The sequence below is a fragment of the Mastomys coucha genome, unplaced genomic scaffold, assembly GCF_008632895.1.
Source record: "Mastomys coucha isolate ucsf_1 unplaced genomic scaffold, UCSF_Mcou_1 pScaffold14, whole genome shotgun sequence".
Lineage (NCBI taxonomy): Eukaryota > Metazoa > Chordata > Mammalia > Rodentia > Muridae > Mastomys > Mastomys coucha.
In genome coordinates this window covers 27,129,844-27,155,407 of record NW_022196896.1, presented here as the reverse complement: position 1 = coordinate 27,155,407, position 25,564 = coordinate 27,129,844, and the positions used below count along the sequence as shown (strand labels likewise).

At 41.7% G+C, this 25,564-nt stretch overlaps 1 protein-coding gene across 19 annotated transcripts in view; it reads right to left on the bottom strand.

The window, feature by feature from the left end:
* Asph (aspartate beta-hydroxylase) overlaps nucleotides 1-25,564 on the bottom strand; it is a 215,326-nt gene that overhangs the window by 53,619 nt on the left and 136,143 nt on the right. For all 19 annotated transcript variants that reach the window (XM_031366641.1, XM_031366642.1, XM_031366646.1 and 16 more), the window contains 4 exons: nucleotides 21,281-21,367; nucleotides 14,990-15,140; nucleotides 12,986-13,122; nucleotides 940-1,038 (listed from right to left, as the gene is read on the bottom strand). In XM_031366641.1, coding sequence (XP_031222501.1) covers nucleotides 940-1,038; nucleotides 12,986-13,122; nucleotides 14,990-15,140; nucleotides 21,281-21,367 — 474 coding nt within the window. The remainder of the gene's footprint in view (nucleotides 1-939; nucleotides 1,039-12,985; nucleotides 13,123-14,989; nucleotides 15,141-21,280; nucleotides 21,368-25,564) is intronic.

The window sequence follows — 25,564 nt, the reverse complement described above, 5'->3', positions numbered from 1 at the left end:
CTCTCTCTCTCTCTCTCTCTCTCTCTCTCTCTCCCCCTTTCCTTTTCTGGTTTATTATTGCTATCATCATCATCATCACCTTTGCCTTTTTGAGACAGGGTTTCTCTGTGTAGCCCTGGCTGTCCTGGAACTAGCTCTATAGACCAGGCTGGCCTCAAATTCACGGAGATCCGCCTGCCTCTACCTCCTGAGTGCTGGGATTAAAGGTATGCACTGCCATATCCAGCAAAAGTGATATTTCTATTACAGCAAGAATTTGACTTGATAGACCTGACCTGAGTCCAAGTGCTATTCTGTGAACCATCCATGCTTCAGTGCTTCAGTTTAATATGGTAGAAAAAGCAATAATATACTGTAAGATTTTGAGTCATTAGCCCTAAGGTCTTTTTCAAACAGTGCCTGCTCATGCTGTTACTGTTGCAGGCTGAAGCGTCTCCTGAAGGCCTCTCTGCTTTGGTCTCCTGCATGAAGTATTGTTTTGGGAGCTTGTAGAACCTTGCTTGCAGAAGTATGTCACAGGGGTGGGCCTTGATGGTTACTCTGCTTCTACCTCCCACTCATGGTCTTTCATTCGTGCTCAGAGACCACAATATGAACAATCTATTGTGACATGTTCCTGCCAAATCGAGCTCTGCCATGCCATCCCCAAGATGAAATACAGCACCTCCCAGAAACTAAGAGCCCACACCAACCTTTCCTTACACGGTTTCTGTTGAGAATTTTGGCAGCAATGATGCCAAAGGAGCTCATGCAGTTGGTGTTCCTCCATGACATTCAGGCAGGTGGAGATACACACTGCCTGAGACGAATGCACGTGAAGCTAGCAAGACTCAGCGATGCAGGCCAATCGGTTAGAAGCCATAACTGGAAGCCACAACCAAAGGGGATCTCAAGGGATGGTAGGAAGAGAGTATACAGGAAGGAGACCATGGCAGCTACCTTTAAGTAGGGAATACTCTCAGCTATCTTGTTCTGTGCTTTCAGGATGAAGCCGTAGTGCACTTTAGCGAAGCCATCGTTTGGTGTCACACTCAGCACCTGAATTCAAAGAAAACAAAGAACGACTGTGATAGAGAAGAGACTTGTACAAGTGACTGTCACAACAAATCCTAATTAGGTTTGCCGTACTCAGAATGGATTAGGATGCTATAGCTTCAAACACTGTGGGAGCGTCCTGTCTCACTGCTATCATTAAACGAAACAAACCCATGGCGAATCAACTCAAGATGCTTTTCACACTTGCTCACTGAGTAAAGCTGCGAATGAGAATGTAGTTACTGCTGGAGCATGGCTATAACCAGACAAATACCTGACCATTGCTATGACTTCAAGGTTGTTTAGTGATTAGAGAAAATCACTCTGAATTTTTTTGTGCTTCAAGATGACTCTGAAGGGTTGTTTCACATTGCTTTACGTACATGCCTCAACCTATTAGGATCTACTCATGCACTCAAACATCCGTCCGTGGGCACTAAAGTTAGTGGCAGAGTGGGACATGAAAACACTCTTGAGTAAACTATTACAGATGCATGGTGACCATAAAGACAACTGTAACGGCATTTCAGAGGCATTGCCATCACCATGGAAGTGACACCTGTCATAGTATGGATCCCATATCACTGCAGAGGACACAGCATTCCTCCTGAGGCTGACCCACACCAAAGTATAACCATACTGAATGATTAACAAGTACCTGGCAGCTGTAACCAAATGAGTGCCTGCACTTTTCATAGGTATGGAAGTGAAAACCACCTGAGGAACTGTTACAGGCACGACTCAGCAGCCTTGTGGGTGTTGAAGAGCAGCCCTTGGGAGTCTTAAATTGTTGCCTCCCATGCCCAGTTCAGCCTCAGGCCTTTGGCGGCTTCCACCCCCCCCACCCCCCCCCACCCCCCGGGCGGTCACCTAGGGAATTAAGCCAAAAGACCTTCAGCAGACTACCGGCTTATCTCTGAAAGAAGTTCCCCTAGAAGTTCAGCTGAGATACAACTACACCTGTGACAACACCCATTGCCTGAGGACATCTGAGCCTTTGGTGACTCCCTCCTGACTCTTCCCTGACTTCTCAATGTTTATGTTACGCAAATATTTTATTTCTAGAGCTTTCAGTTCTTACCTGCCTATATAAACTCAAACCACCCCCAAGTAAACGAGCCTTGATTGGAAACCCTCAACTTGGCTTCCTGTGTCCTTTTGTTCTCGAACTCTGTGTTTCAGGTCTCCTTTCTCCCTTCGGTTGAGGCAGAACCAGGTTCATGAAACTGTGGGACAGTTTCATTAAAAGATCAGAACCAGGGTGTTGGCCTAGTGAGCTAGCAGATGCTAATTCTTTAACTCTGTGCTGATGCTGAATGCAGAACGGCTAGGGACCTGAGAGTATAATCTGTGTCCTACTTGGGTAACTTTTTGGAAGTCTGAGATTTTTTCAAAATAACAAGCTTTAAAAAATTATGAATGAAAATAAGTTCTTGGGAGTGCAATGATTTTAAGTGCTGAATATAAAAGTTGGTGAAAATAATCCCACTCTACGCGATAAAAATCCAGGTGGCTATTTCATATAAGCTAGTCTGTTGTTCATCACTATATGCATTTATTATGATTTAAAGATGAATTATGCAAAATGCCCCTAAATTAAATATGAACAGTGAGAAATCAACACAAAAGCATTAGACTCATGAAGCTGCTTAGGAAATGGATTTCTTGAACAAAGAAGACAGAGAAGACGTGAGTGGTACTTTCAGGGAGAAGATGCCCGAATGCCTCTCCTCTCTATCCCTGGGCCAATGAGGTTAAGTAAAGTCACAACTCACATGGGAGCTTCCCAGAGGAAGAGTAAGCTAGCAAGAAGCTACCATGCCTGCATTAGATAGGCCTATTTAAGGCCTATTTAAAAGGGTAACACTCAACACTCTACCTGCTACTGCACTGGACCAAATCTCCGCTCTTTCCCACCCTCCTGCAGGACCTCTCAGCGGCTGATACTTTGCACCCCTGCTGTTCATTCTCCATATGGCAGCTCCAGGGAAACCATTTAAACTCAGGGTAAGACCTGATCCTCAAGTTCATTTTACTCAGCATGGAACACTACATTCAAGGAAGCACTTCCTCAGCCTCCACCTATCTGGCTCTGTTCTTGCCCCTTCTCGTCATCCCTCTGAGGTACACTGGACTCCTTGTTATTTATAGCAAGCCAAAGATACCCTTACTACAAAATGTCGTCCTCATAATACTCCTTTGCCTCACTCTCTCCTAGGGAATCCAAGTAGGCCATCCCTTTACTTGTGGGAGAAGGATTGTGTAGAAGAGTTGTCACACTATTCCAGTGCATTCCTCCCCTGCTTATCTCCCAACTAAAAAACCAATGCCATTCCCAGCCCTAGGTGCCCTCCAAGTTACCTATCCAGACTGTTTTCACAGGACCTATCACCATCTGACCTGTTTGGATATTTTACTCCTTTTCTAACACATAAGCTCTACAGGGACTTTGCTTCACTCACATCTCATCCCTTGAGCTTGGTGTTGGGGAACTCCCAGCATCTCTGTGTAAAGGCATGGATGGGTGCCTGCTGGGCCGAAGGAGAATCTCCATAAGCTTGGACTCTGTTTCTTCAGCTGATAAACCAGACCTTGGGCTGAGAATGGACCTCCAGGACTGAACAGAATCAGTGTTGATCATGGTTCTGCCTGTACTGCTACAAACAAGTCATTATAATTCCTGCACTTCACTGATGATACCCCTGCCTACTGCAGTCACACCAACATCATCTCAAGTAGCTATCAAATGTAAGAATTTTCTAAGATCTCAAAACCCATCAAATTCCTCTAGGTCCCAGATAAACAAACAGGAATGAGATAATTCTCTCTCAAAGGGCTCTGAATCCAGTTCAGGAGATGCATGTTAAGCAGACACTGATGATACAAGAGATTGCAGAAACAAGCAGAGGCATGCAGTGGTGCCAGGGGAGGAACACTCAACACACTCATGATGAGTGTGATTAGAAGAAAGGTCCTAGAGGCATCTGGGAGTGTGGAGATCGCCAGAGAAAGAGAAAGCAGGGACCAACGGGGCAAAGACATTCAAGGCAAAAGAGAATGAGAAAATATAAAAAGGGATGAAAAGCTACCTCAGTGGTTAAGAACACTTGCTGATTAATCATGAGGGCCAGAGTTCAGGTCCTAGAGTCCATGTAACAAGCTGGGTATGGTGTTCTGAATGAGAATTGCCCACAAAGTCTCACGTGTTTGCATATTTCATCCCCAATTGTGGCAATCAATCCTTCAGCAAGATGTCAAGCCGTATAGAGGAAGTGTATCTCTGAGGACAGGCTTTGAGGGTTTACAGCCTTTCTCACTTCCTATTCTCCCTCTGCTTCCTGTGTGTGGATGAAATCATGACGAGCCAGCTTTTTGCCACAGTGCTTTTTCTGACCATAGCCTGCTATTCTATCCTGATGGACTCTCTCCATCTGGAACTGCAAGCCAAACTACATGAACTTCGAGGCTTTCTCATTCACTCCACCTTATCCAACGTGTTACTTAAGTTGCTTTCATCATGTTGTTTTATCACAGCCAAGAGAAAAGTAACTAATACACTGGATATCTCTAAAATGACTATAGTTAACTCCAGCCCTGAGGGATCCAATGCCTTCTTCTGGCCTCCACAAAACAGGCAACTCCTGCACACACATATTCATACAAACACACATGTATACATACACATAGGAAAAGGGAATGTTGTGAAATACAAACAAGACAATGGGTAATGAAGTTGAAGAAGAAGACAGGGGTTATCACAAAACAATTCTATTTAGGGACACAAGAAAAATAATCGCCTAGAGAGAAGAAACTGCAAGCACTTCTGCTCTGAAGTACACTTACTAAGAAGAGGCTCGTAGTGCCATGCTCATTTGCAGGTGGACAGTCAGGAACCCTGTCTGGTACACAGGGTTGGGAGGATGGGCAAGGCTCAGGCCCCAGAGTGGTTGACAGTACTGTCCCCACCTGTCTCTTTAGATTTAGGCACTGCACTTTTGAAATTTGTAGATATATGTGCAGTGAATCTACAGGTTTAATAAACCCACACATGAAGATATAGGTTGGTTTATAAGAAACCCAGACTAAGAGTAAAATGATATTAAAAATTTTTTTGTATTTACCTATTATTATCATTATCTATCTACCTATCTATTGATCTATCTAATTATGTATCTAGTTATTAAATATACATTTTTACCAATAGTAAAAACTTATTCAAGGTACATTTTAAGAATTTTAAAATACCACCTATTTCCTTTATCCAAAACTTCATTTTCTACAGTAAGTTATGATGCGAATATATTAAATGGAAAATTCCAAAAATAAAGAATCCATGTTTTATAGTCACCATATCCACATGTCCTGTGGAACCATCATAACCCATGAGAGGTTAGGCCAGCATCCTGAACCCCAGGTATGACTGCCCCTGCACTCTGCTAGCACCTGCCTAGCATAACTCCAACTGCCCCCCTCCCACTGTCACTCTATCTCTGGACACACCTCTGACATATGCCTCCTACCCTACTAGAAGCCAGGCCAACATCTTGAACCCTAGAGGACCTCTAACTAGATCAGAGGCCACAGACATCACCCAACTTGGGAAGCAACCCCTTGCTGGAACAAGGTCATTAATGCCATTAGAAGTTGAGCTCTGAATATGAGCAGAAGCCTTCTACTCAGCCACAGGCCATTCCAGTGATATCAGAGAGGAAACAGAAACCAAGGAAGAAAAGATCTATCTAACAAAGACAAACCCAGAAATTGGCACCTAGACCTATAATGACCCCAAATACAGATGTTTTAACATCAGTGTAAGAACAGAACCAACAACAGACAGGGCAGTATGTCATCACCAGAGGTCAGCCGCCCCATTACAGCAAGCCCTGAATATTTCCACAGAGCTAAAACACAAGAAAAGATTAAAACTAACTTTATAAAGATGACAGAATTCCTTAAAGAGGAAATTAATAAATCTTTAAAAGAAATTGAGAAAAAAATCAAGAAATTGGGGAAAATCATTAAATCCCTTAGAGAATGTCAACAGAGCCAAGAAAAATACAAACAGTTGAAGAAAATGAATAGAACCATTCAAGACTTGAAAACAGATATTAGAGGCAACAAAGAAAATACAAATTGAGGAAATTCTGGAAATGGAAAATCTAGGTAAGTAGACAAGAACTATAGATACAGGTATCACTAACAGAATATGAGGTATGGAAGAGAGACTCTCAGCTGTTGAAGATACAATAGGAGAAGTAGGTCAGGCAAGGAAAATGTTAAATAACTCCAACTGCCCCACCCCACTGTCACTCTATCTCTGGACACACACCTCTGACATAAGCCATCTAAAAAGTTTCTAACACAAAACATACAGGAAATCTGGAACATTATGAAAAAATAAAACTTAAGAATAATAGAAATAGAAGAGTAAGATTCGAGTTCAAAGGTTTAATCAAAACACTAAACACAGAGAACAAAGAAAGAATATTAAAAGCTGCAAGAGAAAGAGGTCAAGAACATATAAAGGCAGACCAATTAGAATTACATCCAACTTTTCAATGGTGACACTAAAAGCCAGAGGCCTAAGCAGATGTCTTGCAGTCTCTAAGAGACCATTGATGCCAGCCCAGTAAAACTTACAATCGCAATAGATGGAGAAAACAAGATATTTCATGCTAAAGTCAAATTTAAACAATATCTATCTACAAGTCCAGCCCTATAGAAGGTACTAGAAGGAAAACTCCAATACAAGGCACTTAACTACAAAAAACACAGGCAATAAATCAATAAATAATCTCATACAAGCATAACCCAAAGAAGAAAACAGAAACACACATACACATACTCCACTACCAACTACAACAAAATAACAGGAATTAACAATCATTGGTCATTGATGTCTCTCAATATCAATAGACTGAATTCTCTATTAAAAACACACAGGCTAACAGAATGGACAAGAAAACAAGATTTGTTCTTCTGCTGCATACAAAAAACATATCTGAACATAAAAGATGATAGACACTACCTCAGAGTAAAAAGTTGGAATGAAAATATCCAAGGAAATGGGCCCAAGAGAAAAGCTGGTGTAGTTATTCTAGTATCTAGCAAAATAGACATCAAACCAAAATTAATCAAAAGAGATGGGGAAGGATACTCCATACTCATTAAAGGAAAAAATCTACCAAGATGGCATCTCAATTCTTAACATCTACACCCAAATGCAAGGGTACCCACATCTGTAAAAGAAACATTACTAAAGCTTAAGTAACACGTCAACCTTCACACACTGGAAGTTGAAGACTTCAATATCTCACTCTCACCAATAGACAGATCATCCATGCATAAGCTAAACAGAGAAATAATGGAGCTAACAAATGTATTGGGCCAAAATGAACTTAACAGATATCTACAAAACATTTCACCCAAACACAAAAGACTATACCTTCTTCTCAGCACCTTATGGAACATTTTCCAAAATCAACTACATAGTCCATCAAAAAGCAAATCTCAACAGAGACAAGAAAATTGATCTCCCTGCATCCCAGCAAACCACAATGGATTAAAACTGGATTTCAACAATGACAAAAACAACAGAAACCTTCAAAACTCATGGAAACTGAAAAACTCTATACAGAATGACTACTGAATCAAGGCAGAAAGGAAGGAAATTAAAGATTTCCTAGAATTCAATGAACCCACAACATACCCAAACTTATTAAATGTAAATCAAAACAACTTGGAGATTCCCTCTTATACCTATCAAAATGACAAAGATAAAAACCACAAATAACAGATCATGCTGGCAAGGATGTTGAACAAGAGGAACATTCCTCCTTTGCTTGCGGGAGTGCAAACATGTACAGCCACTTTGGAAATCAATATGGCAGTGCCTCAGAAACTTGGGAACTAATCTGCTTCCAGACATACCCACACCATTCCTGGTTATATACCCAGAGGGTGCTCCATCCACTACAAGGGCACTTGCTCAATTATATTCATAATAGCCAGAGGCTAGAAACAATCTAGATGTTCCACAATTGGAGAATGGATTAAAAAAATGTGGTATATTTATACAATGGGGTATTACTAAGCTGTTAAAACAATGACACCATGAAGTTTGCAGCTAAATGGATGGAACTACAAGACATCCTGAGTGAGGTAATCCAGACTCAGAAAGACAAACATGGCATGTACTCGCTTATAAGTAGATAATAGCTGTAAAGGATAATCATGCTACAATCTACAGACCCAGAGAGGCTAAGTAACAAGGAGAGCTTAAGGTGCAATGCCAGGATCTTCCTGGGAAGGGGAAATAGAATTGTTTCCTTGAGTAGACTTGGGGCTGATGGAGATCAGAACAGGAAGAATCAGGTGTGGGTGTGGGCATGAAGGGAGGGAATACTTCAAGAGACGACTAGAATTGAGGGGGGTGGCATTTGGGGAGCTTGGTAGAAACCTAGTACAATGAAAACTCCATGAAATCTATAGGGGTAACATTAGTGAAGACTCCTGGTAATGGAGGACACAAAGTCTGAACTGGCCATCTTCTGTAACCAGGCAAGGTCTCAAGTAGAGGAATTGGAACACCTACCCAGCCATAAAACCTCTGACCTACAGTGTGTCATTTCTGCATAATGTGTTGAGGCAGAAGCCTAGCATAATCATCAGAGAAACCAGAAAGACTTCATCCAGCAACTGATGGGAACAGATGCAGAGTCCAGTAGGCAAATATTAGGTGGAGCCCAGGGAATCCTGTGGAGGAGGTTAGAAAGGATTGCAGGAGCCAGAGGGGCCAAGAATGCCATAAGAACAAGGCACACAGAACCAACTCATAGTGACTCAAATGGGCTCAGAGAGCAGGGAGCCTGTGTGGGTCCGACTAAGATAGGTCCTCTGCATAAATGTTATGGTCGTGTAGCCCGGTGCTCTTGTGGGATTCCTAACAGTGGGGGCAGGGATCTAGAAAAGTCACTTTGGGAGTGAGCAAGAGAAATACAATGCTGTTGTTGAGCAATAAATGTTGTATGATCAAAAGTAAACTATGTTCCAGAAAAATATGATAAGAAGGTGGGGGTTAGGAAGGAGAAGGTGAATATGAGAGGACCTGGGAGGAAATATGATCACAGTATATTGTATGAATATTTCAAAGAGTTTCTTTACACAAACCATCCCAAAGCCAGGTATGGGACAATCCTATAATTCCAGCTTTCTGGGGGAGGTGGGTACAGTAAGGGCACATGTTCAAAGTCAGCCTCAGCCGCAAGGCAAGTTTGAAGCTGGTATGAGCTAGAGGCCCTAGCTAAAAAAAAAAAGAAAAAAAAATTGACACAACTTTTTTCAGCCTCCTAATATGACTCATTATTTCAAAGACAAAGTTTAAGTAATTCAGTACAGATAAGAACATATATGGACAAGTACAGATCACTGTTACAGGAGAAGCTAAACTACAGGCAACTAAATTAGATTATTTTGATTGCAATTTATAACTGAACTTCTCAGAGGGGGGGAAAAAGGAAACAGTTCACAAAGAAAAAATTTAAAGTTCTAATAGTAGGCAGACATTTCAAGAATCCAGCGTCCAAAAGAAGTCACATGACTGTACAAGATCATATGCCTACTTTCAGACCAGGAAAAAGAAATCAAGTATTCTGTCTTGTAGGGAATCTTTTACCTGCCTGGTTTCGGGGGATAATAAGAGCTGGGTAAAAGGATAGAAGGTAGGGCTGGCTTACTGGCGCACACCTTTAATCCCAGCACTTGGGAGGCAGAGGCAGGGGGATCTCTGTGAATTCTAGGACAGTAAAGGCTACCAGGGCTCCACAGAGAAACCTTGTGTTAAAAAAAGAAAATCTTTCCCTGGTTCCCATTTTCAAATAATTTTGTTTTGTTTTGTAAAGCAAACAACCAATCAGCCAAATGACAACAAAAGAATCCATGGTTTAAATAGTCATCACTGTCAGTAGTGTGAGGGAATGTTAAATTCTGCTCTATCCAGCCTGGGATGTGAGCCGCTGACTTTTCAGCCTGTCCATATTGTAAATGCTACCTGACTTTGCTGTCAATATTTGTCTCTATCACCAAACTGACTGCTCCAAGGAGTATAGAGCGTGCATTCCAACGATCCCTGTCTCATTTAATAATGGCTCAAACAACACTGAGGTGTAACACACCTGCAGTGTTCAGTGCCATCTTCATCTTTAGGCATCCATGTGGGTATCCATCAAGGATACAAGGATACTACCAAACCATGAGTAGCACTTGACAGTGACCAGACTGAAATAGGAACATTTTACTAAGAGTGAAAGGATTTTTGTCAGTTCAGTAAAATTTGAGAAGCACTCTTAAATATTTCATTTGAACTTAAAATCCTATTTGGAGGGCATGTACTTTTTTTTTTTTAATTAAGTATGTACCACACTAGCATGCATATATAAATAGACAACACTTAGATTGAATTCTTTTGCCTGGAAGGGTACAGCATAAAGAATATTTAAAGAACACTGCTGCAGGAGGCCTGGCGGACCTAGCGCTGAAAGCCATGGTCACGTGGTGCCTGTGGTACATGAAGGTCAGAGATCAGTAATCCTGCACAGGGATCTGGGTCAGTTCAAACAAAAGGTGATCAGTGTCTGGTGAAAGCATTAGGAAGGTAGATTTATTTGGAAAACAAAATGAACAACTGGTGACTAGGCCCCAGATTGTAAGCTCTGTGAAGACACAAAGATACATTCTGTATCACTTCAATAAGTTCAGGTCCTGAGCTGCTGTGTGTGCATTTAAAAAATGTGCGCTGGTCATGTGATGCACCTGCATAAGCTGTGTAGGGCTGCAAAGAACTTAGGATGATGCTGGGCTAGGATCCCAAACTGGTGGCAGAGCCTTGGGAAGAAGATGTGGGAGGAGCCTTCAAAAACTACAGACGTGGAGCAGCTTCTACCTAACCTGTAAAGCTAGTCTCCAGGCTGAAAACAGGAACAAAAAACAGACAAATAAACAAAACAAAACAAAAACCCCAAAACTAAAAATAGGATCATGGAATGATTTTCACATATGTACTCAAAAATCAATGTGAAGAAAAATATGCAGCTCTGGTATTAGTTTCTGAAATGACCTTGGGAAAAGAGATAAACACAACAGACCACACTTTGGTTAGGGAAAGAGTATCCATTAGCCACAGCTCATTAGTTTAGAAGTAAGAGGCAAAAACAGAGGAACATCGCACATTACTTTCAATATATGAATGCTTCTTTTAAAAGAAAACCAATCAGTTGTGTGATAGGGCAATATCTGGAGCTTTGTGCATCCTAGTATGCTCAACCAAGTGAGAATATGGTCCTAGGTGAATAAACAATACAACATAATATTGGTTTTAAAGGTGAAGAAAAACATCCCTTGTTTCTGAGACTTAGTGTCAGATAGAAGGGATGAGTGTATTCAAGGAAGACTTTTAGAAGGTACGAGAGGGAAATGCAGTTAGACACTTGTCAGAATGCTTGTAGCCCGCTGAGATCTTGCTTGTACTTGGCTCCCAGGACATACTTCTTTGGGCTCTTTAGACTGAAATGGGTGAGAGAAGGACACTGGGAGAAAGAAAAAGAGAGAGTTAGAAAACAAGAATGAATTTTTCAAGGAGAAGAAAGATAGGAGTGTGGGAAGGAGAGGACATACAAGTAGGAAGGATCCCTGTGTCTCGGTCGGTTTGTTCATTTTTACATTCACATGATCCTGAATCATTGTGACACATAATGTTTCTTTTAATCAAACCCTGAAGGACAAGGGACACCCTGTCCCACATGGATTATGTTATGGCCTGGTGCAGGTCTTTTCTAGATAACACACATTTGCAATGCTATAGTCTCAGTCCACCTTGTAGGTGTTAATGATGTCATAAAAAGCCAAGGCCAAACGTCTGATCTCTCAAAAAGCAATCAAAATTATGACAAATGTAGAAAGACAATAGTTCAAAATTCGATGACTTTACAATTAAGCACCTAGAGCAAAGAGGCAAGGGCCTCTTTCTGAGCAGACTGAGGGGGAGGCTGCTGCAGTTGACGATGTTTCCAGCACAGAAGAGACCCTTCTGTTATACATCCTCGCTCACTGAAGGAGCATTTAATGTAAAGGCAGCAGCTTGGAAACCATTGATCCAGAGGCTCAAGTTAAAGAACAAGAACTCTCATCTGTCTTTGTTTTACAGAGCTGTTAGCTTTCTCCTGCTTCAAAGTGCATTTGACATACTGTTTGCTTTATACCAAATAAATTCCCTTGTTGCCTAAAGGAACCAGTTTTCTAGTTACTTGTGACTTAGAGCTTATCTGTTAAAATGTCCACTATAATGTAGAAATCCTTTGAAAGCCATCTCCGCCAGAAGATGGGAACCTCAATGGTATAATCTACTACTTTTGCCTGAGAGTCTCATACTGTAAAATGTGTAATATTATTTATATTTATTAACCTCATTATTAATTTCACTTTTTCCTGTCACAACAAAAACCCTTAAAAGGTATCTATACAAACTAATAAAAATGAAGCTCAAATAAAAATTAACTAAAATTTAAATCGTTCCAATCAAGATACAGGGGTGAATATGATCAATATATATGTCTACTTGAGTAGTCTTTATGGGCCCATCACTCTGTGGGATGTAGGAGGCATGCCAATAAAGAAAAACAAAGTAAGAAAAACTGGTTATGGTGGCAGTTGAAAAGTTGAAGCAGGAAGATTACCAGGAGTTTAAGGTCAGTGTGTGCTAGATGTGACTTTCTGGCTCCAACAGGGAGTGAAGAAGGAAAGAGAGAGCTATGGGAAAGCTAAGTCCAGAATGTTAGCCATGGTAACTTACATGCTGTTTCATGAAAGAGAAAGAAGACAAAACACTGTGCATATGGCATGTCCTTTGTTTTATCTACAGACAACTCAGTGCAGCTCACAAAACACCAGTGCTTACCTCCTCATAAACCTTCTTGGCACTGTCGTTGTCTCCCATCAAGAGGTATCCTACGCCAAGGTCGTTTTTTAAGGTAGTATCACTAGGGAACAGCTGAACTAGTCTCTGGAGGGTAAGTAGAGAACCTCTCATGTGACCTAGTGTTGGAAAATGATGAATAGGATTAAAAATATTATGAATACAGAGCACGAGAGAAGATTTAGCAGAGCCTGAGGAAGACCTTACATCTGACTTCCTCTATGAATGGATTAGTAAGTCCTGAGTAGCATACTCATAATGCTATCTGTAATTGCTCCATGTAGATACTAAATACAGGAGCAATCAGAAATTGTAAAGACATACTATTTTCTGAGTCAATCCACATTTATATTTTTTTATCTTAAGTTCTTTCTTGAGAAAATGTCAGTTGGTAATTCTGCTGAAACAATTTTGGTTTATTAGCTTTAAAATGTTAGATGCAGTGTAGATAATAGAAAGCCTGAGTTTGGGTTAGCAGTCAGTATGACACTTCAATGGGCACTGAGGGACATGGCACTGGGCTTTACTGTGGATGCCTTCTCTAACAGGCCCTGATAGCACATAGGAGACATTTTCCAGTACTATGGGAGCCTCTGGTGGATGATAGTCTATAGTGCAGGACATGGCTCAGGAAACCCCAGCTGCTGTTCACTTGGAGGCTTATACAGAAACAGTCCGGGCCCACGGTCATTGTTCTTGGTTACAATTGCAAATTGGAAAAACAAACTGCAAAAGGGGGCGGGGCGGGAGTGTGTGCTAAGAACGACTAGCATTTGTGAAAAAACTACCTTGCAGGGATTAATGCCTGCAAAGGGGAATATGAGGAGGCAGAAGCAGGTTCAGTCGGGAAACGCAGCTACCGCTTAGCTAACAGAAGGAAATGTGGCCCGTTCACTGAGGGGTCTGTGCCCTATTGCTGGGTAATGCTATTCCAATGAGGACTCTGGGTGGTTTGCCCAGGCAGTTCTTCCCTCTCTAGGGCAAACAGCAATGGTCCCAAATGTGCAGGTACCGCCTGCGGACACCTGCTGCTGCTCCTCCCACATCTTGTCTGGATCTCCTGTTGTCCTGTGAGGCAACTCCACACCTCTGCAATTTCAGGATCTCTGTCCAGTTGCCTCAAAGCCTTCTCACGTGACCTTGTCTCATTCCCACCTCAGCAGAAGAGACTATACTAAAAACTGAGGGATTTCTGTAGAAGGTGAGACATTTCACAAGATCAAGAGACCTTGATCTCAGGCTGGGAGGCAAGAGAATCTCGGTATAAAAACTAAGAGGGAGCCAAAGACAATCTAGAACTCTAAGTTGAATAGTTATTTTATCAAATTCTTAAAAAACCCTCCCAAAATTAATGTAAAAATCCACAATGATTCTGTATGTGTTTATATGCATGTGTGGGTGTGTGAATAGAGGCTAGAGGACAACATTGAGTGTCTTCCCCAGGAGCTGTGAGCTTATACGCTTGTCTGAGAAAAGGCCAGCCTTCCTTGCAAGCATGAAAACATGGGATACCCAGAATCCAAGCAGAAAGGCCACACATGCTGGTGCAGGTGTGTGATCTCTGTGCTTGTGAGGCAGCGACTCAGATCTTTGGGACTAGCCAGCCAGCCAGTGTAGGTTATGGAAAGAGCTCCAGGGCAGTGAAGATCCTGTCTTAAAAAAATAAGAAGTAATGGCATCTAGGTTTTCCTCTGGCCTAGACATTCAAAGATGTTGGTTTCTGTACACATATGTATGCACTTGGTGTGCGAACAGGCAGATGTACCCATACACAACCACCTCACATACACACACAGAAGGGCGCACACAATAACTGAGGCTAAGATTGGTTAAATGAAGAGAAGTTGTGTTTAAGGCAAACAAGTTACCAGAAGCCAAAAGGCAGGCTTCTTCCCAAGCTCCTTGACTTTGAGAAGGCACCTGGTGGCTGCCGCTTGAAGGGGGTTATGTTCCACCTCTCACCAAGTTAGCACTTCAGCTTCTCACCTAGAAACTGCTGCCTTTCTGACCGTCGCTTCAAGCTCAGCTTCACCAGGTCTGTGGGGGCATCGGGCAGGTCGGCCGCCTCCTGGTAGGTCTCAATGGCCCTGCGCAGAACCTCATTGCTTCTCCGTTTCTCTGCCAAGTCATCTTCACACTAGAGGGGGCCCCCCAGACAGATCAATGTTTCATTACCTCAATGCTAGTCATTTCCCCCAGAGACTCAATGACAGTGAACTTTTAGACATGCTTTTTAAAAAGACCATTGACCTTTTCTTTATCGAATGATACAAACAAAAGAAAGCAGGATGACTGTTTCAATAACAGGAAGAAAAGTCTGCTGCTAAGTTACAGATGAGAAAGAAGACTATATGATCAAAACAATAGGGCTGATGTGGACAGACATAATAACATTTGAGAACATTAGACATACAGGACTCTAATCTACAGTCTGTTCTTCAATTTGTGTGCCCAGTGATTCATTCATTTCACCCATTAATTAATTCATTTAAGAGCTCTTTTCAGGGGGTCAAACTATTGATATGTCACCCTAATTCGACAGATCAGGGTGAGACCTTTTCTCATTGTGCTTTGATTTTGAAGGGAGAAAATGACAAATACAAACAAAGGTGCTGTGCATAGAAACAGCAGGTTGATGCATGGCAGGTGCAGAATAGGGAAATTACTGGTCTAATCAAGATAATTGGGGGAGTCTAGAAGACATGCCAGAGTGTGTGGCTATGGGGAAAGATCTCTCAAGGCAGAGAGAAAGGGATGAGCCGTGGCTTTCTAACACAGTGAGGAACAGAGGAAAATCTGCAAGAGTGAAGGGGAGAGGGAACGAGAGAAGGGCGGGGAGGAAAGAGAAAAGGAGAGAGGGGAGAAGGGCGGGGAGGAAGGAGGTGCCAGTGCCAGCAGGCGATTCAGGCCTGGTAAACTATTGAGGATTCTTAACTATTCCATGATGAGAAAGATGAGGGTTTTCCACACTTCTAGTATCTTGAAGGGAGCCAAGGGATTGTGCTAGCAACAGTACTGAGAACAGGCTGAGAGATGGGGCAGGTATGGATGACAGTTGCTTGGGCTAATGAGGCTGTGATGAGTGGTAAGAGATGAGATTATAGATTCATCTTGAAGGTCAGGGCCAAGAGATCCACAGACGCTGAGTTTAGTATAAAAGACAGAAGAGAGGGGATGACTTCAGGGTGTGGTGTGAGTGCCTACCTGACTGAGCTGTCATCCCTGAGATTGCAAAGATAGGACAGAGACAGATCTAGGGAAGCATGGAATCAGGAGTTCAGTCTTTGTGTACACTAAACCAAATGCCAAGTTGAGATAAACACTCAGAAGGGGCATATCTGGGTGTGGAGTTGGGGAAATGTTGGTGTTAAGGACACACACATGGGAGTTGTCAGGGATCAAAGTAGTATTTAAAGTTGGCAAGCTAGAAGAGTCATGAATGTAGACTCAGGAGAATTCCAAGGACTAAATCCTAAAATTATCCAATGTTTCAAGATTATGAGAGGTTAAGAAGACACATTTTCTCCCACAGGAAAATTGGCTACATAATGAGTTACATAGAAAGAAAACAACACAGTAATGTCCCAGAGGCAAGTCTGGACACAAAGATTTTAAGAGGAAGAAAAGTAGACTCTGAGTGGCCACCAAGTTGGACAAGAAGAGGATTGAGAGGAGAAGGTCATGGCCTTGTAGAGCCTTGATGGCCCTGCCATCACTGTTTCCATGGGATTGTTGAACACATGCATCAAACTGGAGCAAGGTCAAGAGAACATGGGAAGGATATAGAAGGGTTAGCTTTAACAGGAGCCAGAACATGTGTGAGCAGATATAGGAGGATGAGAGCCCAGCGTCATACGGATGAGATAGTACATCAGGTTTCTCAGTGGATGCAAAATACCCAGCAGAAAGGGAATATCCAAAGACAAAAGAACACGCAAACATGAGAAGTGGTCCAGGAGGAAAGAAGGGAGGGGAACAGGATAGTTCAGACCTGCCAATGGATGAACACAAGCTATCAGGGCAACTGTGTGAGAGGTTAGAGTCTCTGGATCAGACCTGCCAATAGATGAACACAAGCTATCAGGGCAACTATGTGAGAGGTTAGAGTCTCTGGATGCCTTAATCTTCCTAACAAAATATCCCCAAATTCATAACTTGAAACTGAGAATTGGGAAGGAAACACCGGAGACAGAAAAATAGGGGAAATGTGTAAGATGGTCCTCAGTAGATTTTATAGACTTACATTTAAAGAAAAATAATAGCAGTTCCATGCTGAAAGTACTCTATGAAATTTTTAATCAGGATATGTAAATGTAATCATTGTTTAACATAAACTGTGTGCTCAATTAATATATAAAGTCTAAGGACTTTGGTAAGAAAAAAAAATCCTCATATCTCTTCCCTCAAGTAACAAATAATTTGTAAAAGCCAACACGAGTTGATAAAGGCACTTGTGAGAAAGTTCTGAGAAAACAGCACATCTATAAAGTAATGTGTTAACATGCATTCACTAGGATAAGTTTCCCAGGATGGAAAGGGCTTAGTGGAGCCAGTGAATAGATGTGAAATTAATGACAAAAATTCATCCTTGCTTGATGGAAATACACATCAGACCATTCAACTACTGTTTTGAATTCTCAGTAGGCTCATGGAGTAGATTCAGTTCCCAGGACAGAAAATCCCATGTCAATAATCCACCCTGACTACACATCCACCCACCCGCTATCCATAGCCAGCTTTTCTGCTTAACTATCAGCTTTTTGGCTATAGTGAATTAACTTCCAAGATCACGAATACTGAAAGATGACTGAACAGACACAATGTCTCTGGGCTGAGTGAGTTCTTTGGACACCACCAAGTGAAGCCTTGCCACTTGGGGTCTGCAGAACTAGCCAACAGACCTGAAGACTCTGCAAGATTAGTTGAAGGACAACCCTGGCCTCAATAATCTTTAGAGACAGGCATCAAATCTCTTAAAGTCAGACTTGAAAGAGAAAAAGACATGCAATCCATGTGCCCAAGACATCTCCGTCACACAAACTTTTGTGGATGGACTAATTCACTCAAACTTCCTAGGGAGCATGTCATTTTATACCTCTGAGCCACGAATGGCTTGTGAAAGATAATGAAGTAAGTTCAGATTATAATTTAAGACTTTTGTGTTCATTTTTTAGGGAACTTGTCTAAAGTTGATTTTTAGAAAGATGCGTTAATAATGATGTAATCAGTGGCACTTGAAAAATATAGACATCATAGTTTTATTTGACTTGATACTGACTATTTAGTATCTGTTGAGAAACTGCAAAGAAGTTGGTTCATTTGCTATCTGAAAATGGGAAAAGTCCTCCTTAAAAAAATCTGTCTTTTATTTTTTCTTATTTTTTAAAACTCTGATAAATTTAGTTTCCTTTAAATTACTCAATTAAAATTTAATTTATCATGCTTAACTTTTGTTTTATGCCACATTAGTGTTAATATCAATAACATCTGTAGCATAATAGCTTAGAGATTAAAAAAAATACTGCCCGAGGCCCACATCTTAAATTCCTCCTGTGAAAGAAGGCTGTATATACGGAGATCACCACATTCCAGAGGCTCCTGGAACCATGATTAAAATCACATATAGAGAAAACTTGGGAAGTACAAAACATTTTTGCCATAATTAACATTTGCAATGACCATTTTTTCCTCCAGTAAGTGGGCTTTCTGCAATCAAAGGACTTGATGCTAGTGCAAAGCACATCACTTGTTTGGACCTTCTGGATCTTAGCTATGTAGTTTCCAAAGGTTAGAGGAGTATGGCCCAATTAGTTTACCAAAACCTCACAAATGCTAAGCAATCAACCCGGTAGGTACCAAGGACAAAGGAAATTATTTACATTAATTGTCTTACAAATTTAATTTATGTAAACTTAATTAATAAAAATTTACTGAATTAGTCTCCAGTGGGATTAAAAGAATGTGAGCATCCTCCTTCAGTTCAGAGCAAGGCCCACTGTTTCTCTGCAGATGTTTTACTGCCTATGAGGGTCACACACAAGGGAGTACCATCTGCTTCTCTTTGCTCCACTAACTTCCGTAGCTCTCTCCCATTGCTTCTCTGTGACTGGTCATCTCCTTCTCCAAGGACAACTGCAGGAACTTTACACCTTGACAGATTTATTCACCAGCTCTGGCTTTACTCTTGAGTTCCAATTCCATGAACCCAGTGGTCTCTTTGACGCAGCCACATGGAGATCTAAAAACCATTGCAACTGCAAACTTCAGATCAAAAGCAGACTGCTGATTTCAGCCTCTCGTCACACCAGCTGTTCCACTTGGTCAGTTGGTTGGCATTATCTCCTCCTCAGCTGTTCCCAACAAACCAGGAGTCACTGGTCAGTTCTTCTCCAGTGATCCTTCCATCTAGAGTACTTTCTATCTCTGCCCTTGTCCCCCTCATGGCCAGCCCACACTCCACACCTTCTACCAGCTCCCATGGACACCACGTTGTGACTGCCTCCTACTTTCTGAGCTTCTGATTCCACTCTCACAACCCACTTCTAACTGTCAATCAAAGCAATCTTTATGAAAGCCACCTGCACATGTAATAGCCTGCAAAGGCTTGCTCAGGCACGGAGAACAAGAGCTGTGAGGTGCTCCGAGCATCCAGGTCTGCCCCACGCTCCCAGCATGCCTCTCTTTCTGTTCAGCTTTCTGATGCCAAGATAGTTGCCCTGAGTGATGGCCTTTGTCTATCTGCTCCCTCTACCTGGACAGCTCCTTCCACAACCCTGACACATCCCGGCTACTATCTCCTGTCACCTTCACTCCTGTCACCTGCAACCAAAGCCCTTAATAAGTGTGCTCTTAGAACCAGCTGCCATCTTCTTTTGCCTACAGCATGCATTGTTAGGTAATATGACCTAATATATTTATCCATTTTTAACACTTTGACAATATATTCATTTATAAAATCTTCCAAGGACTTACTTAAATATTTCCTTCCCAGTGACCGTATCTTGTCATGGTAATCCATGGTAATCTTCACATATCCACTGGTTGTTTCTCGTTTCCTTTCATTCTCCTAGCAGTTACCACTTGCAAGTGTATGCATGGTACTTCCTTGCCTTATCCAACCTCTTTCCTTCACAATGGAGCTTTGTGTGTACAGTTTTGCTGAGGAATGCATCTCCTCAGCAGAGCCTGACACACAGGGGGATCTCACTACATTTCCTCAGCGTAAGTAGCCCTCAGGTGTTCCTCCTGTAATACTGGGAACATTTTAAAATTGACTGTGTTTTGTAACAGTCAACACCTCAGAACATTTCTAGAGCTTTCTGTCTGAGAGAGGGCAAAACAGCAAACAAGCCTTTATATGCAATCCCTGCAGCCCAGAGCCTGGCCTCTCTCTGGCTCCACACCACAGGAAGCGACACCCTTTGCCTTCCTCATGCCAGGGTCATGATGCTCAGCAACTAGAAGCATTCCTATGGCTCAGGCTTGACAGTGTTGTTCAAAGCAGGCAATCCTGGGCTGGGTATACTTCACTTCCCTTTACTTCTCTCAAGGAAAGCTCCAAACGTCATGTTAAACCTTCCTTCCAGGTCTAACTTCTGTTCCTGCCACCTTTTCCATGGCAGTGTCCAGGGAACCCACTTCCTATCTTTATGTCAGGAATAGAATAAGCCATTTTATGTTGAGCCATTTCTGTATACTCTTTTGTGACCGTATCTGACTATCAAACCAATGCAAACAAAACATTGCCAGCACAGGTGGGTTCATGAAGCTGCAGGTGAGTGTGGCAAGCCTTGTGACAGGAGTTGGAAGAATAGGAGGTGACAGGAAATGAAAAGAGGAGGGAGTTGGCTGGTAAGACAGGAGTCACATCAAAGAAACTATCAAGAAACAAAGTGCTGTCCACGTCACATTGCAAAAGGTCTCTTCCAGGCAGATTTACACTCTTCAGGGACACAATTGCGTCTAAAAGATCCAAAGAGCCTGAAATCAAAACCATAAGGAAATTCAGATAGAGGGGAGATACGCTGATACAGGACCAATGGCAGGATGAGTCATCTGGATGTTGTGGGACTCAGTGGCACACAGTATTGAAAACAATCTTAAATAAAATGGCACCCCCAACCCTGGGGGTGTATGTATATACTTGGGAAACTGACTATATAGAAATTGTAAGAGGAGCAGATAAAGAAAAAAAAAGCAAATACAAAGAGTGAAAATCTGATTATACAAAACGTGTGAATGCCAGAATAGTATTCTGATGAAATGGGCCCAAGGTACCTGCGCTTTGCCATATCTTGCTCGTGGGCTCTGAGGGTACTTTCGAACCAATTCTTCAAATGCATTCACTGCTTCCTCGATTTTACCCTGTTAGGGAGGCACAACTGCATAAATACAATGCCACTGAATAACGATATTTAGATTTGTTATTTAATAAGTCACCAAAGAATTGTTTAGAATTTCCAAGTACTAAACAGAGTAGCCCATTTAAAAACAAACAAACAAAAAACCCAAGCTATGTGAAGTAACAAACATAAAACTGTAATGAGTGTTATAACCTTTAGTTTTAAAATGATGTGTGCTGATAATGATGGAAAATGAATTTTGTTGAAGATAACCACATCCTTCTCAATCAACAGAGTCCCCACATGTTTCTTTATAAGGATGTTTACATTATATGTGAGGGCAAACACTACTAGTAGGAAGAGCCCTTGGGCCTGACAGAGGCAACAAGGCATCACCTTAGGTCTGAAGTGTCTGGAAAGCAGGAAGAATAAAGGAGTCTGTGAGGGCCACTTGGCCATGGCACTGCACTCTGGTGGAAGTCAGGGTTGACTTGGCTCGTACGGCTGAGTGGAACACTTGGCTGCCTCTGTGGCATGCATGAGCTCTTAAGTGCCTTCTCTACGGTTCTTTAAAAATAAATACCATCAACTTCCTATGGGGGATGTAACAAATTACTGCAAATTTCCTGACTGGAGAAATGAAGGCTGAAAATGGGTTTGTGATGTTGGAAGCAAGGTGTCAGGAAGAAAGGCTCCAGGGGAGACTCCGCTCATGCCAAGCTAGCTCCCAAAGCTGTCAGCATTCCTTGGCCCAGGGCTACATTGCTCTCATCTCTCTTCTGTCTCCACACGGTCCTCCTTTGTATCCGACTGTCTTTACTTCTGTCTGGACCAAATCTCTATTTACCTTTCTGGAAATGACACATTAGGGTCATTTCCAGATAGCCAATGAAAATCACACCTAGAAAGACCCATTTTAAAGATGTTTCCAAGGTAACATTTACAGGTCCCAAGAAAACATGATTATCTTTTGAGGAGATCATTTCTGAGTCTACCAATGTAGGCTTCATTACCTATGCATGCAGAGCCATACCAGGATAAATCTGGTGCCTTAAAACAAGAAAAACTGTTCTCTCACAATTCTGGGCAAGTGGATGTCAGAATGCTTTCTCCAGAGACGCCAGGGGAAGTCCAGTCCTTTCTTTTTGCCCAAGTTCCTTGACATGTAGCCGTAACACTCCTACTGCCATCAAATTCTCTTTGTGTGCCTCGTTCTGAATCAAGTTCCCTTCCCTTAAGCAAACATGACTACACTTAGGGACTAAATGGAGATGCTTGTCCGCTAGATCTTTAAGTCAATCACATTTGAAGGACCCTTTCTCTGAGTAATGAAACCTGCACAGAGTCAAGGGGTTCCAGTTTGGTTATCTTTTGGTGGACCCTATCCAGTTTACTTCACATCCAACATTAATTGCCCAAGCCACAGTTGTGGCCATTGTGTGACTAACAGACCCCAAAGCAGGAGTACCAGATTCCTAACAGACTTTCCTGCATGTGGTTCCTCTTTGGCAAAAGTAGCATCTGACGCTGGCTCTCCCAGGCATCCTTTGGATCACCTCAAGCCACGGGCTGTGTGGCTGCCATCGAGAATCACCATAGCTGCTCCCACGTGGGCTGACTGGAATGTTAACGCATCTATTTTCAGTCAGCTTCTTTCCTTCAAGATCTTTCCTAGCTACTAACAGTGCTACTCAATACATATTCTGATTTTAAAAGCACACACTATTTATAATGAATTGCCTAAAAACTGATCGGTCCCTCAATGTAGCTTACTTATACATAGCGAGTTCACTGGACCAGTGCATACATGGGCATGAAGCCAGAGAGATGGCAGACTCCACTGGGGTGATGTGGGAAGTGGGAATGAAGACCGTTTACTGTGCATCCAGATGTACAGCAGAGCATTGCATTATGGGCTTGGTGCAGATGGTCGTTATCTGAACACACATTCTAATCTCTTCTGTTCTCTCATTCTGCCTGCAATGAAGTGAAGGTGTCTTCCTTCGTCTGTAGCATGATTCAAAGCTTGTGGTGTGTGTGGTCTTTTCCATTTTCATTTTAGTACGGTTTTATTATATTTTCTTACCATCCCCCCATAAAACAAACAAACAAATAAACAAACTACTACCACTTACAACAATAACAAAAACCAAGGAGAGTAAATAACCTACCTCCCCCTTAAAAAAAAACTTCATTTGTATTACCATTATAATAATAATTTCATTATAATAAAATACCATTGTAGAAAATAATTCCAAAAAATAAATGAATGTATTTCATTAGGTTATATCAACCCCTGTGTGTGTTAGGGGTGGGGATAAAGGGAAGTCTTAAGTAAAACATGTTATTTTTAACAATTCAATGATTCAGCGACAACAAGATGATTCAGTAAGCTAAGGCACTTGCCACCAGGCCTGACAATCCAAATTTGATGTTAGCAAGTTGTACTCAGATCTTCATAGTTTGTGCCTTCAGGATAAGCCCATGTACATAAGTGCACACACAAAAATGCATATGCACACAATCAATGAATAAATAAATGTACCTTTAAGATTATTCAAACATGATGTGATTTTTATACATTTTTGGATGAAACACAAAAAGCAAGCATCTGCTTCCCCATAGGGAGGAATGTGAATGTGTGACATAAATGAGGCTGTACTAGCTGTCTGGGGCACCTTAGCTCAGCCATCAATGATTCTTGTATATTGAGTTGTATCCTCTGAAAATGCTAGCTATAAAGACAATCATAAACAAGATTTAATTATGTTGTTGGTTTTGTCATAACACTCTGGAGAGAAGGTCACATGTGGCTGCTGTTCCTGCCTCTATACACAGTGCTCCTACAAGAAAATGCCATCATTTCTCCAAATGAGCAAGACTGGAGAACACCTGTGGACAGGGCCAGCACTTTAAATCTCACTGACTCATGAGCTCCTTAGTAACTCAGTACATTTTTCACTCATTATAACCACAGAAAATTCCTTCTTTAAAGTCTTTTATTGTTTTAGCTCCAAAGATACCCTTACTACCAGCCTCCTGCAAGTTTGCATGCATAATCTGCCTGGAGCAGAGAAGGTGAAGGAAACATACTGAGGTGAGAAAAGATGGCCACTGACTCATTTGAATTAGGAAACATAATCCCCCCATCACTCCCACCTCACAAACTCACACACACACACACACACACACACACACACACACACACACACACACACGTTCATGTACACATACACACACCAAAAACAAACAACAACAAAAGCCATAGATGGCTTTGCTTTATGAGTGAAACAAAATAAATGCAGAAATCATTCTATTGATAAGAATCTAGGTGCAGTGAACCCTCACTTTCAACAGCATTCTCTGGAGTTGGTGTTTCTATCTGCTGGTGACCACGGTTGGCCAAAGCTCATCTGTGAAGTCCTGTCCAATGCTGGTCACAGAGGCCTTTTGCTTCTGCTACTTCCAGTAAACAGGTAAGAAGTGCAAACTTATCCCACGTCAGTCCCTAACGTGCGTATTCCTCTTACTGCTGTCTCCTGGCTTGCTTGCTTTCTGTCCACCTCTTTTAGGCTAATGGCTTCTCTACAGAAACTCATATGCCAGAAAACTTAACTTAAACTAATTTAAGTTTATACTCTAAACTTAAATACAATAAAAAGAAATTTAAAAGAAAAGCAAGCAGATAATTAATTAAAGGTCCTAACTACGGTATAATAAATATATTATTATTATAATATATTACATGACTATGACCAGGCTAAGGAAGATAAAGACTTCAATATAATGTCAATTCATTGTCATCAAAGGCTGGACCATCTGGTGAGAAACCAGAACACTGTAATTACTTGAAGACAGAGCAGAATTGTCATGTGTTTTATTTACCTAAGTGACAAGCATACTAAATCTGTGACATCTCCTTGCCACTGGTGCTGGACAAGACCTTTTTGTGTTTGTGCTGGCATGCTTCAGAATTACCTGGTGGCAGGAACACAGCGCATGACCAGCATCATATACTTTCTTCTAATTTGAGCTTTACAAAAAGCAAGAGGGATTTAGGACTGTACACAGCACTTTCATTGGTATAAATGAACTGAAGCCTACTATGGCCAAGTGGTTACGGAATCCATGTAAGCAGAACTTGATGTGGTGGGCTGACCCAGGTCCTGTGGTTCATTCTATTCCCCTGTGGCCCTTAGGTGCAGTTCCGTCTCACGTG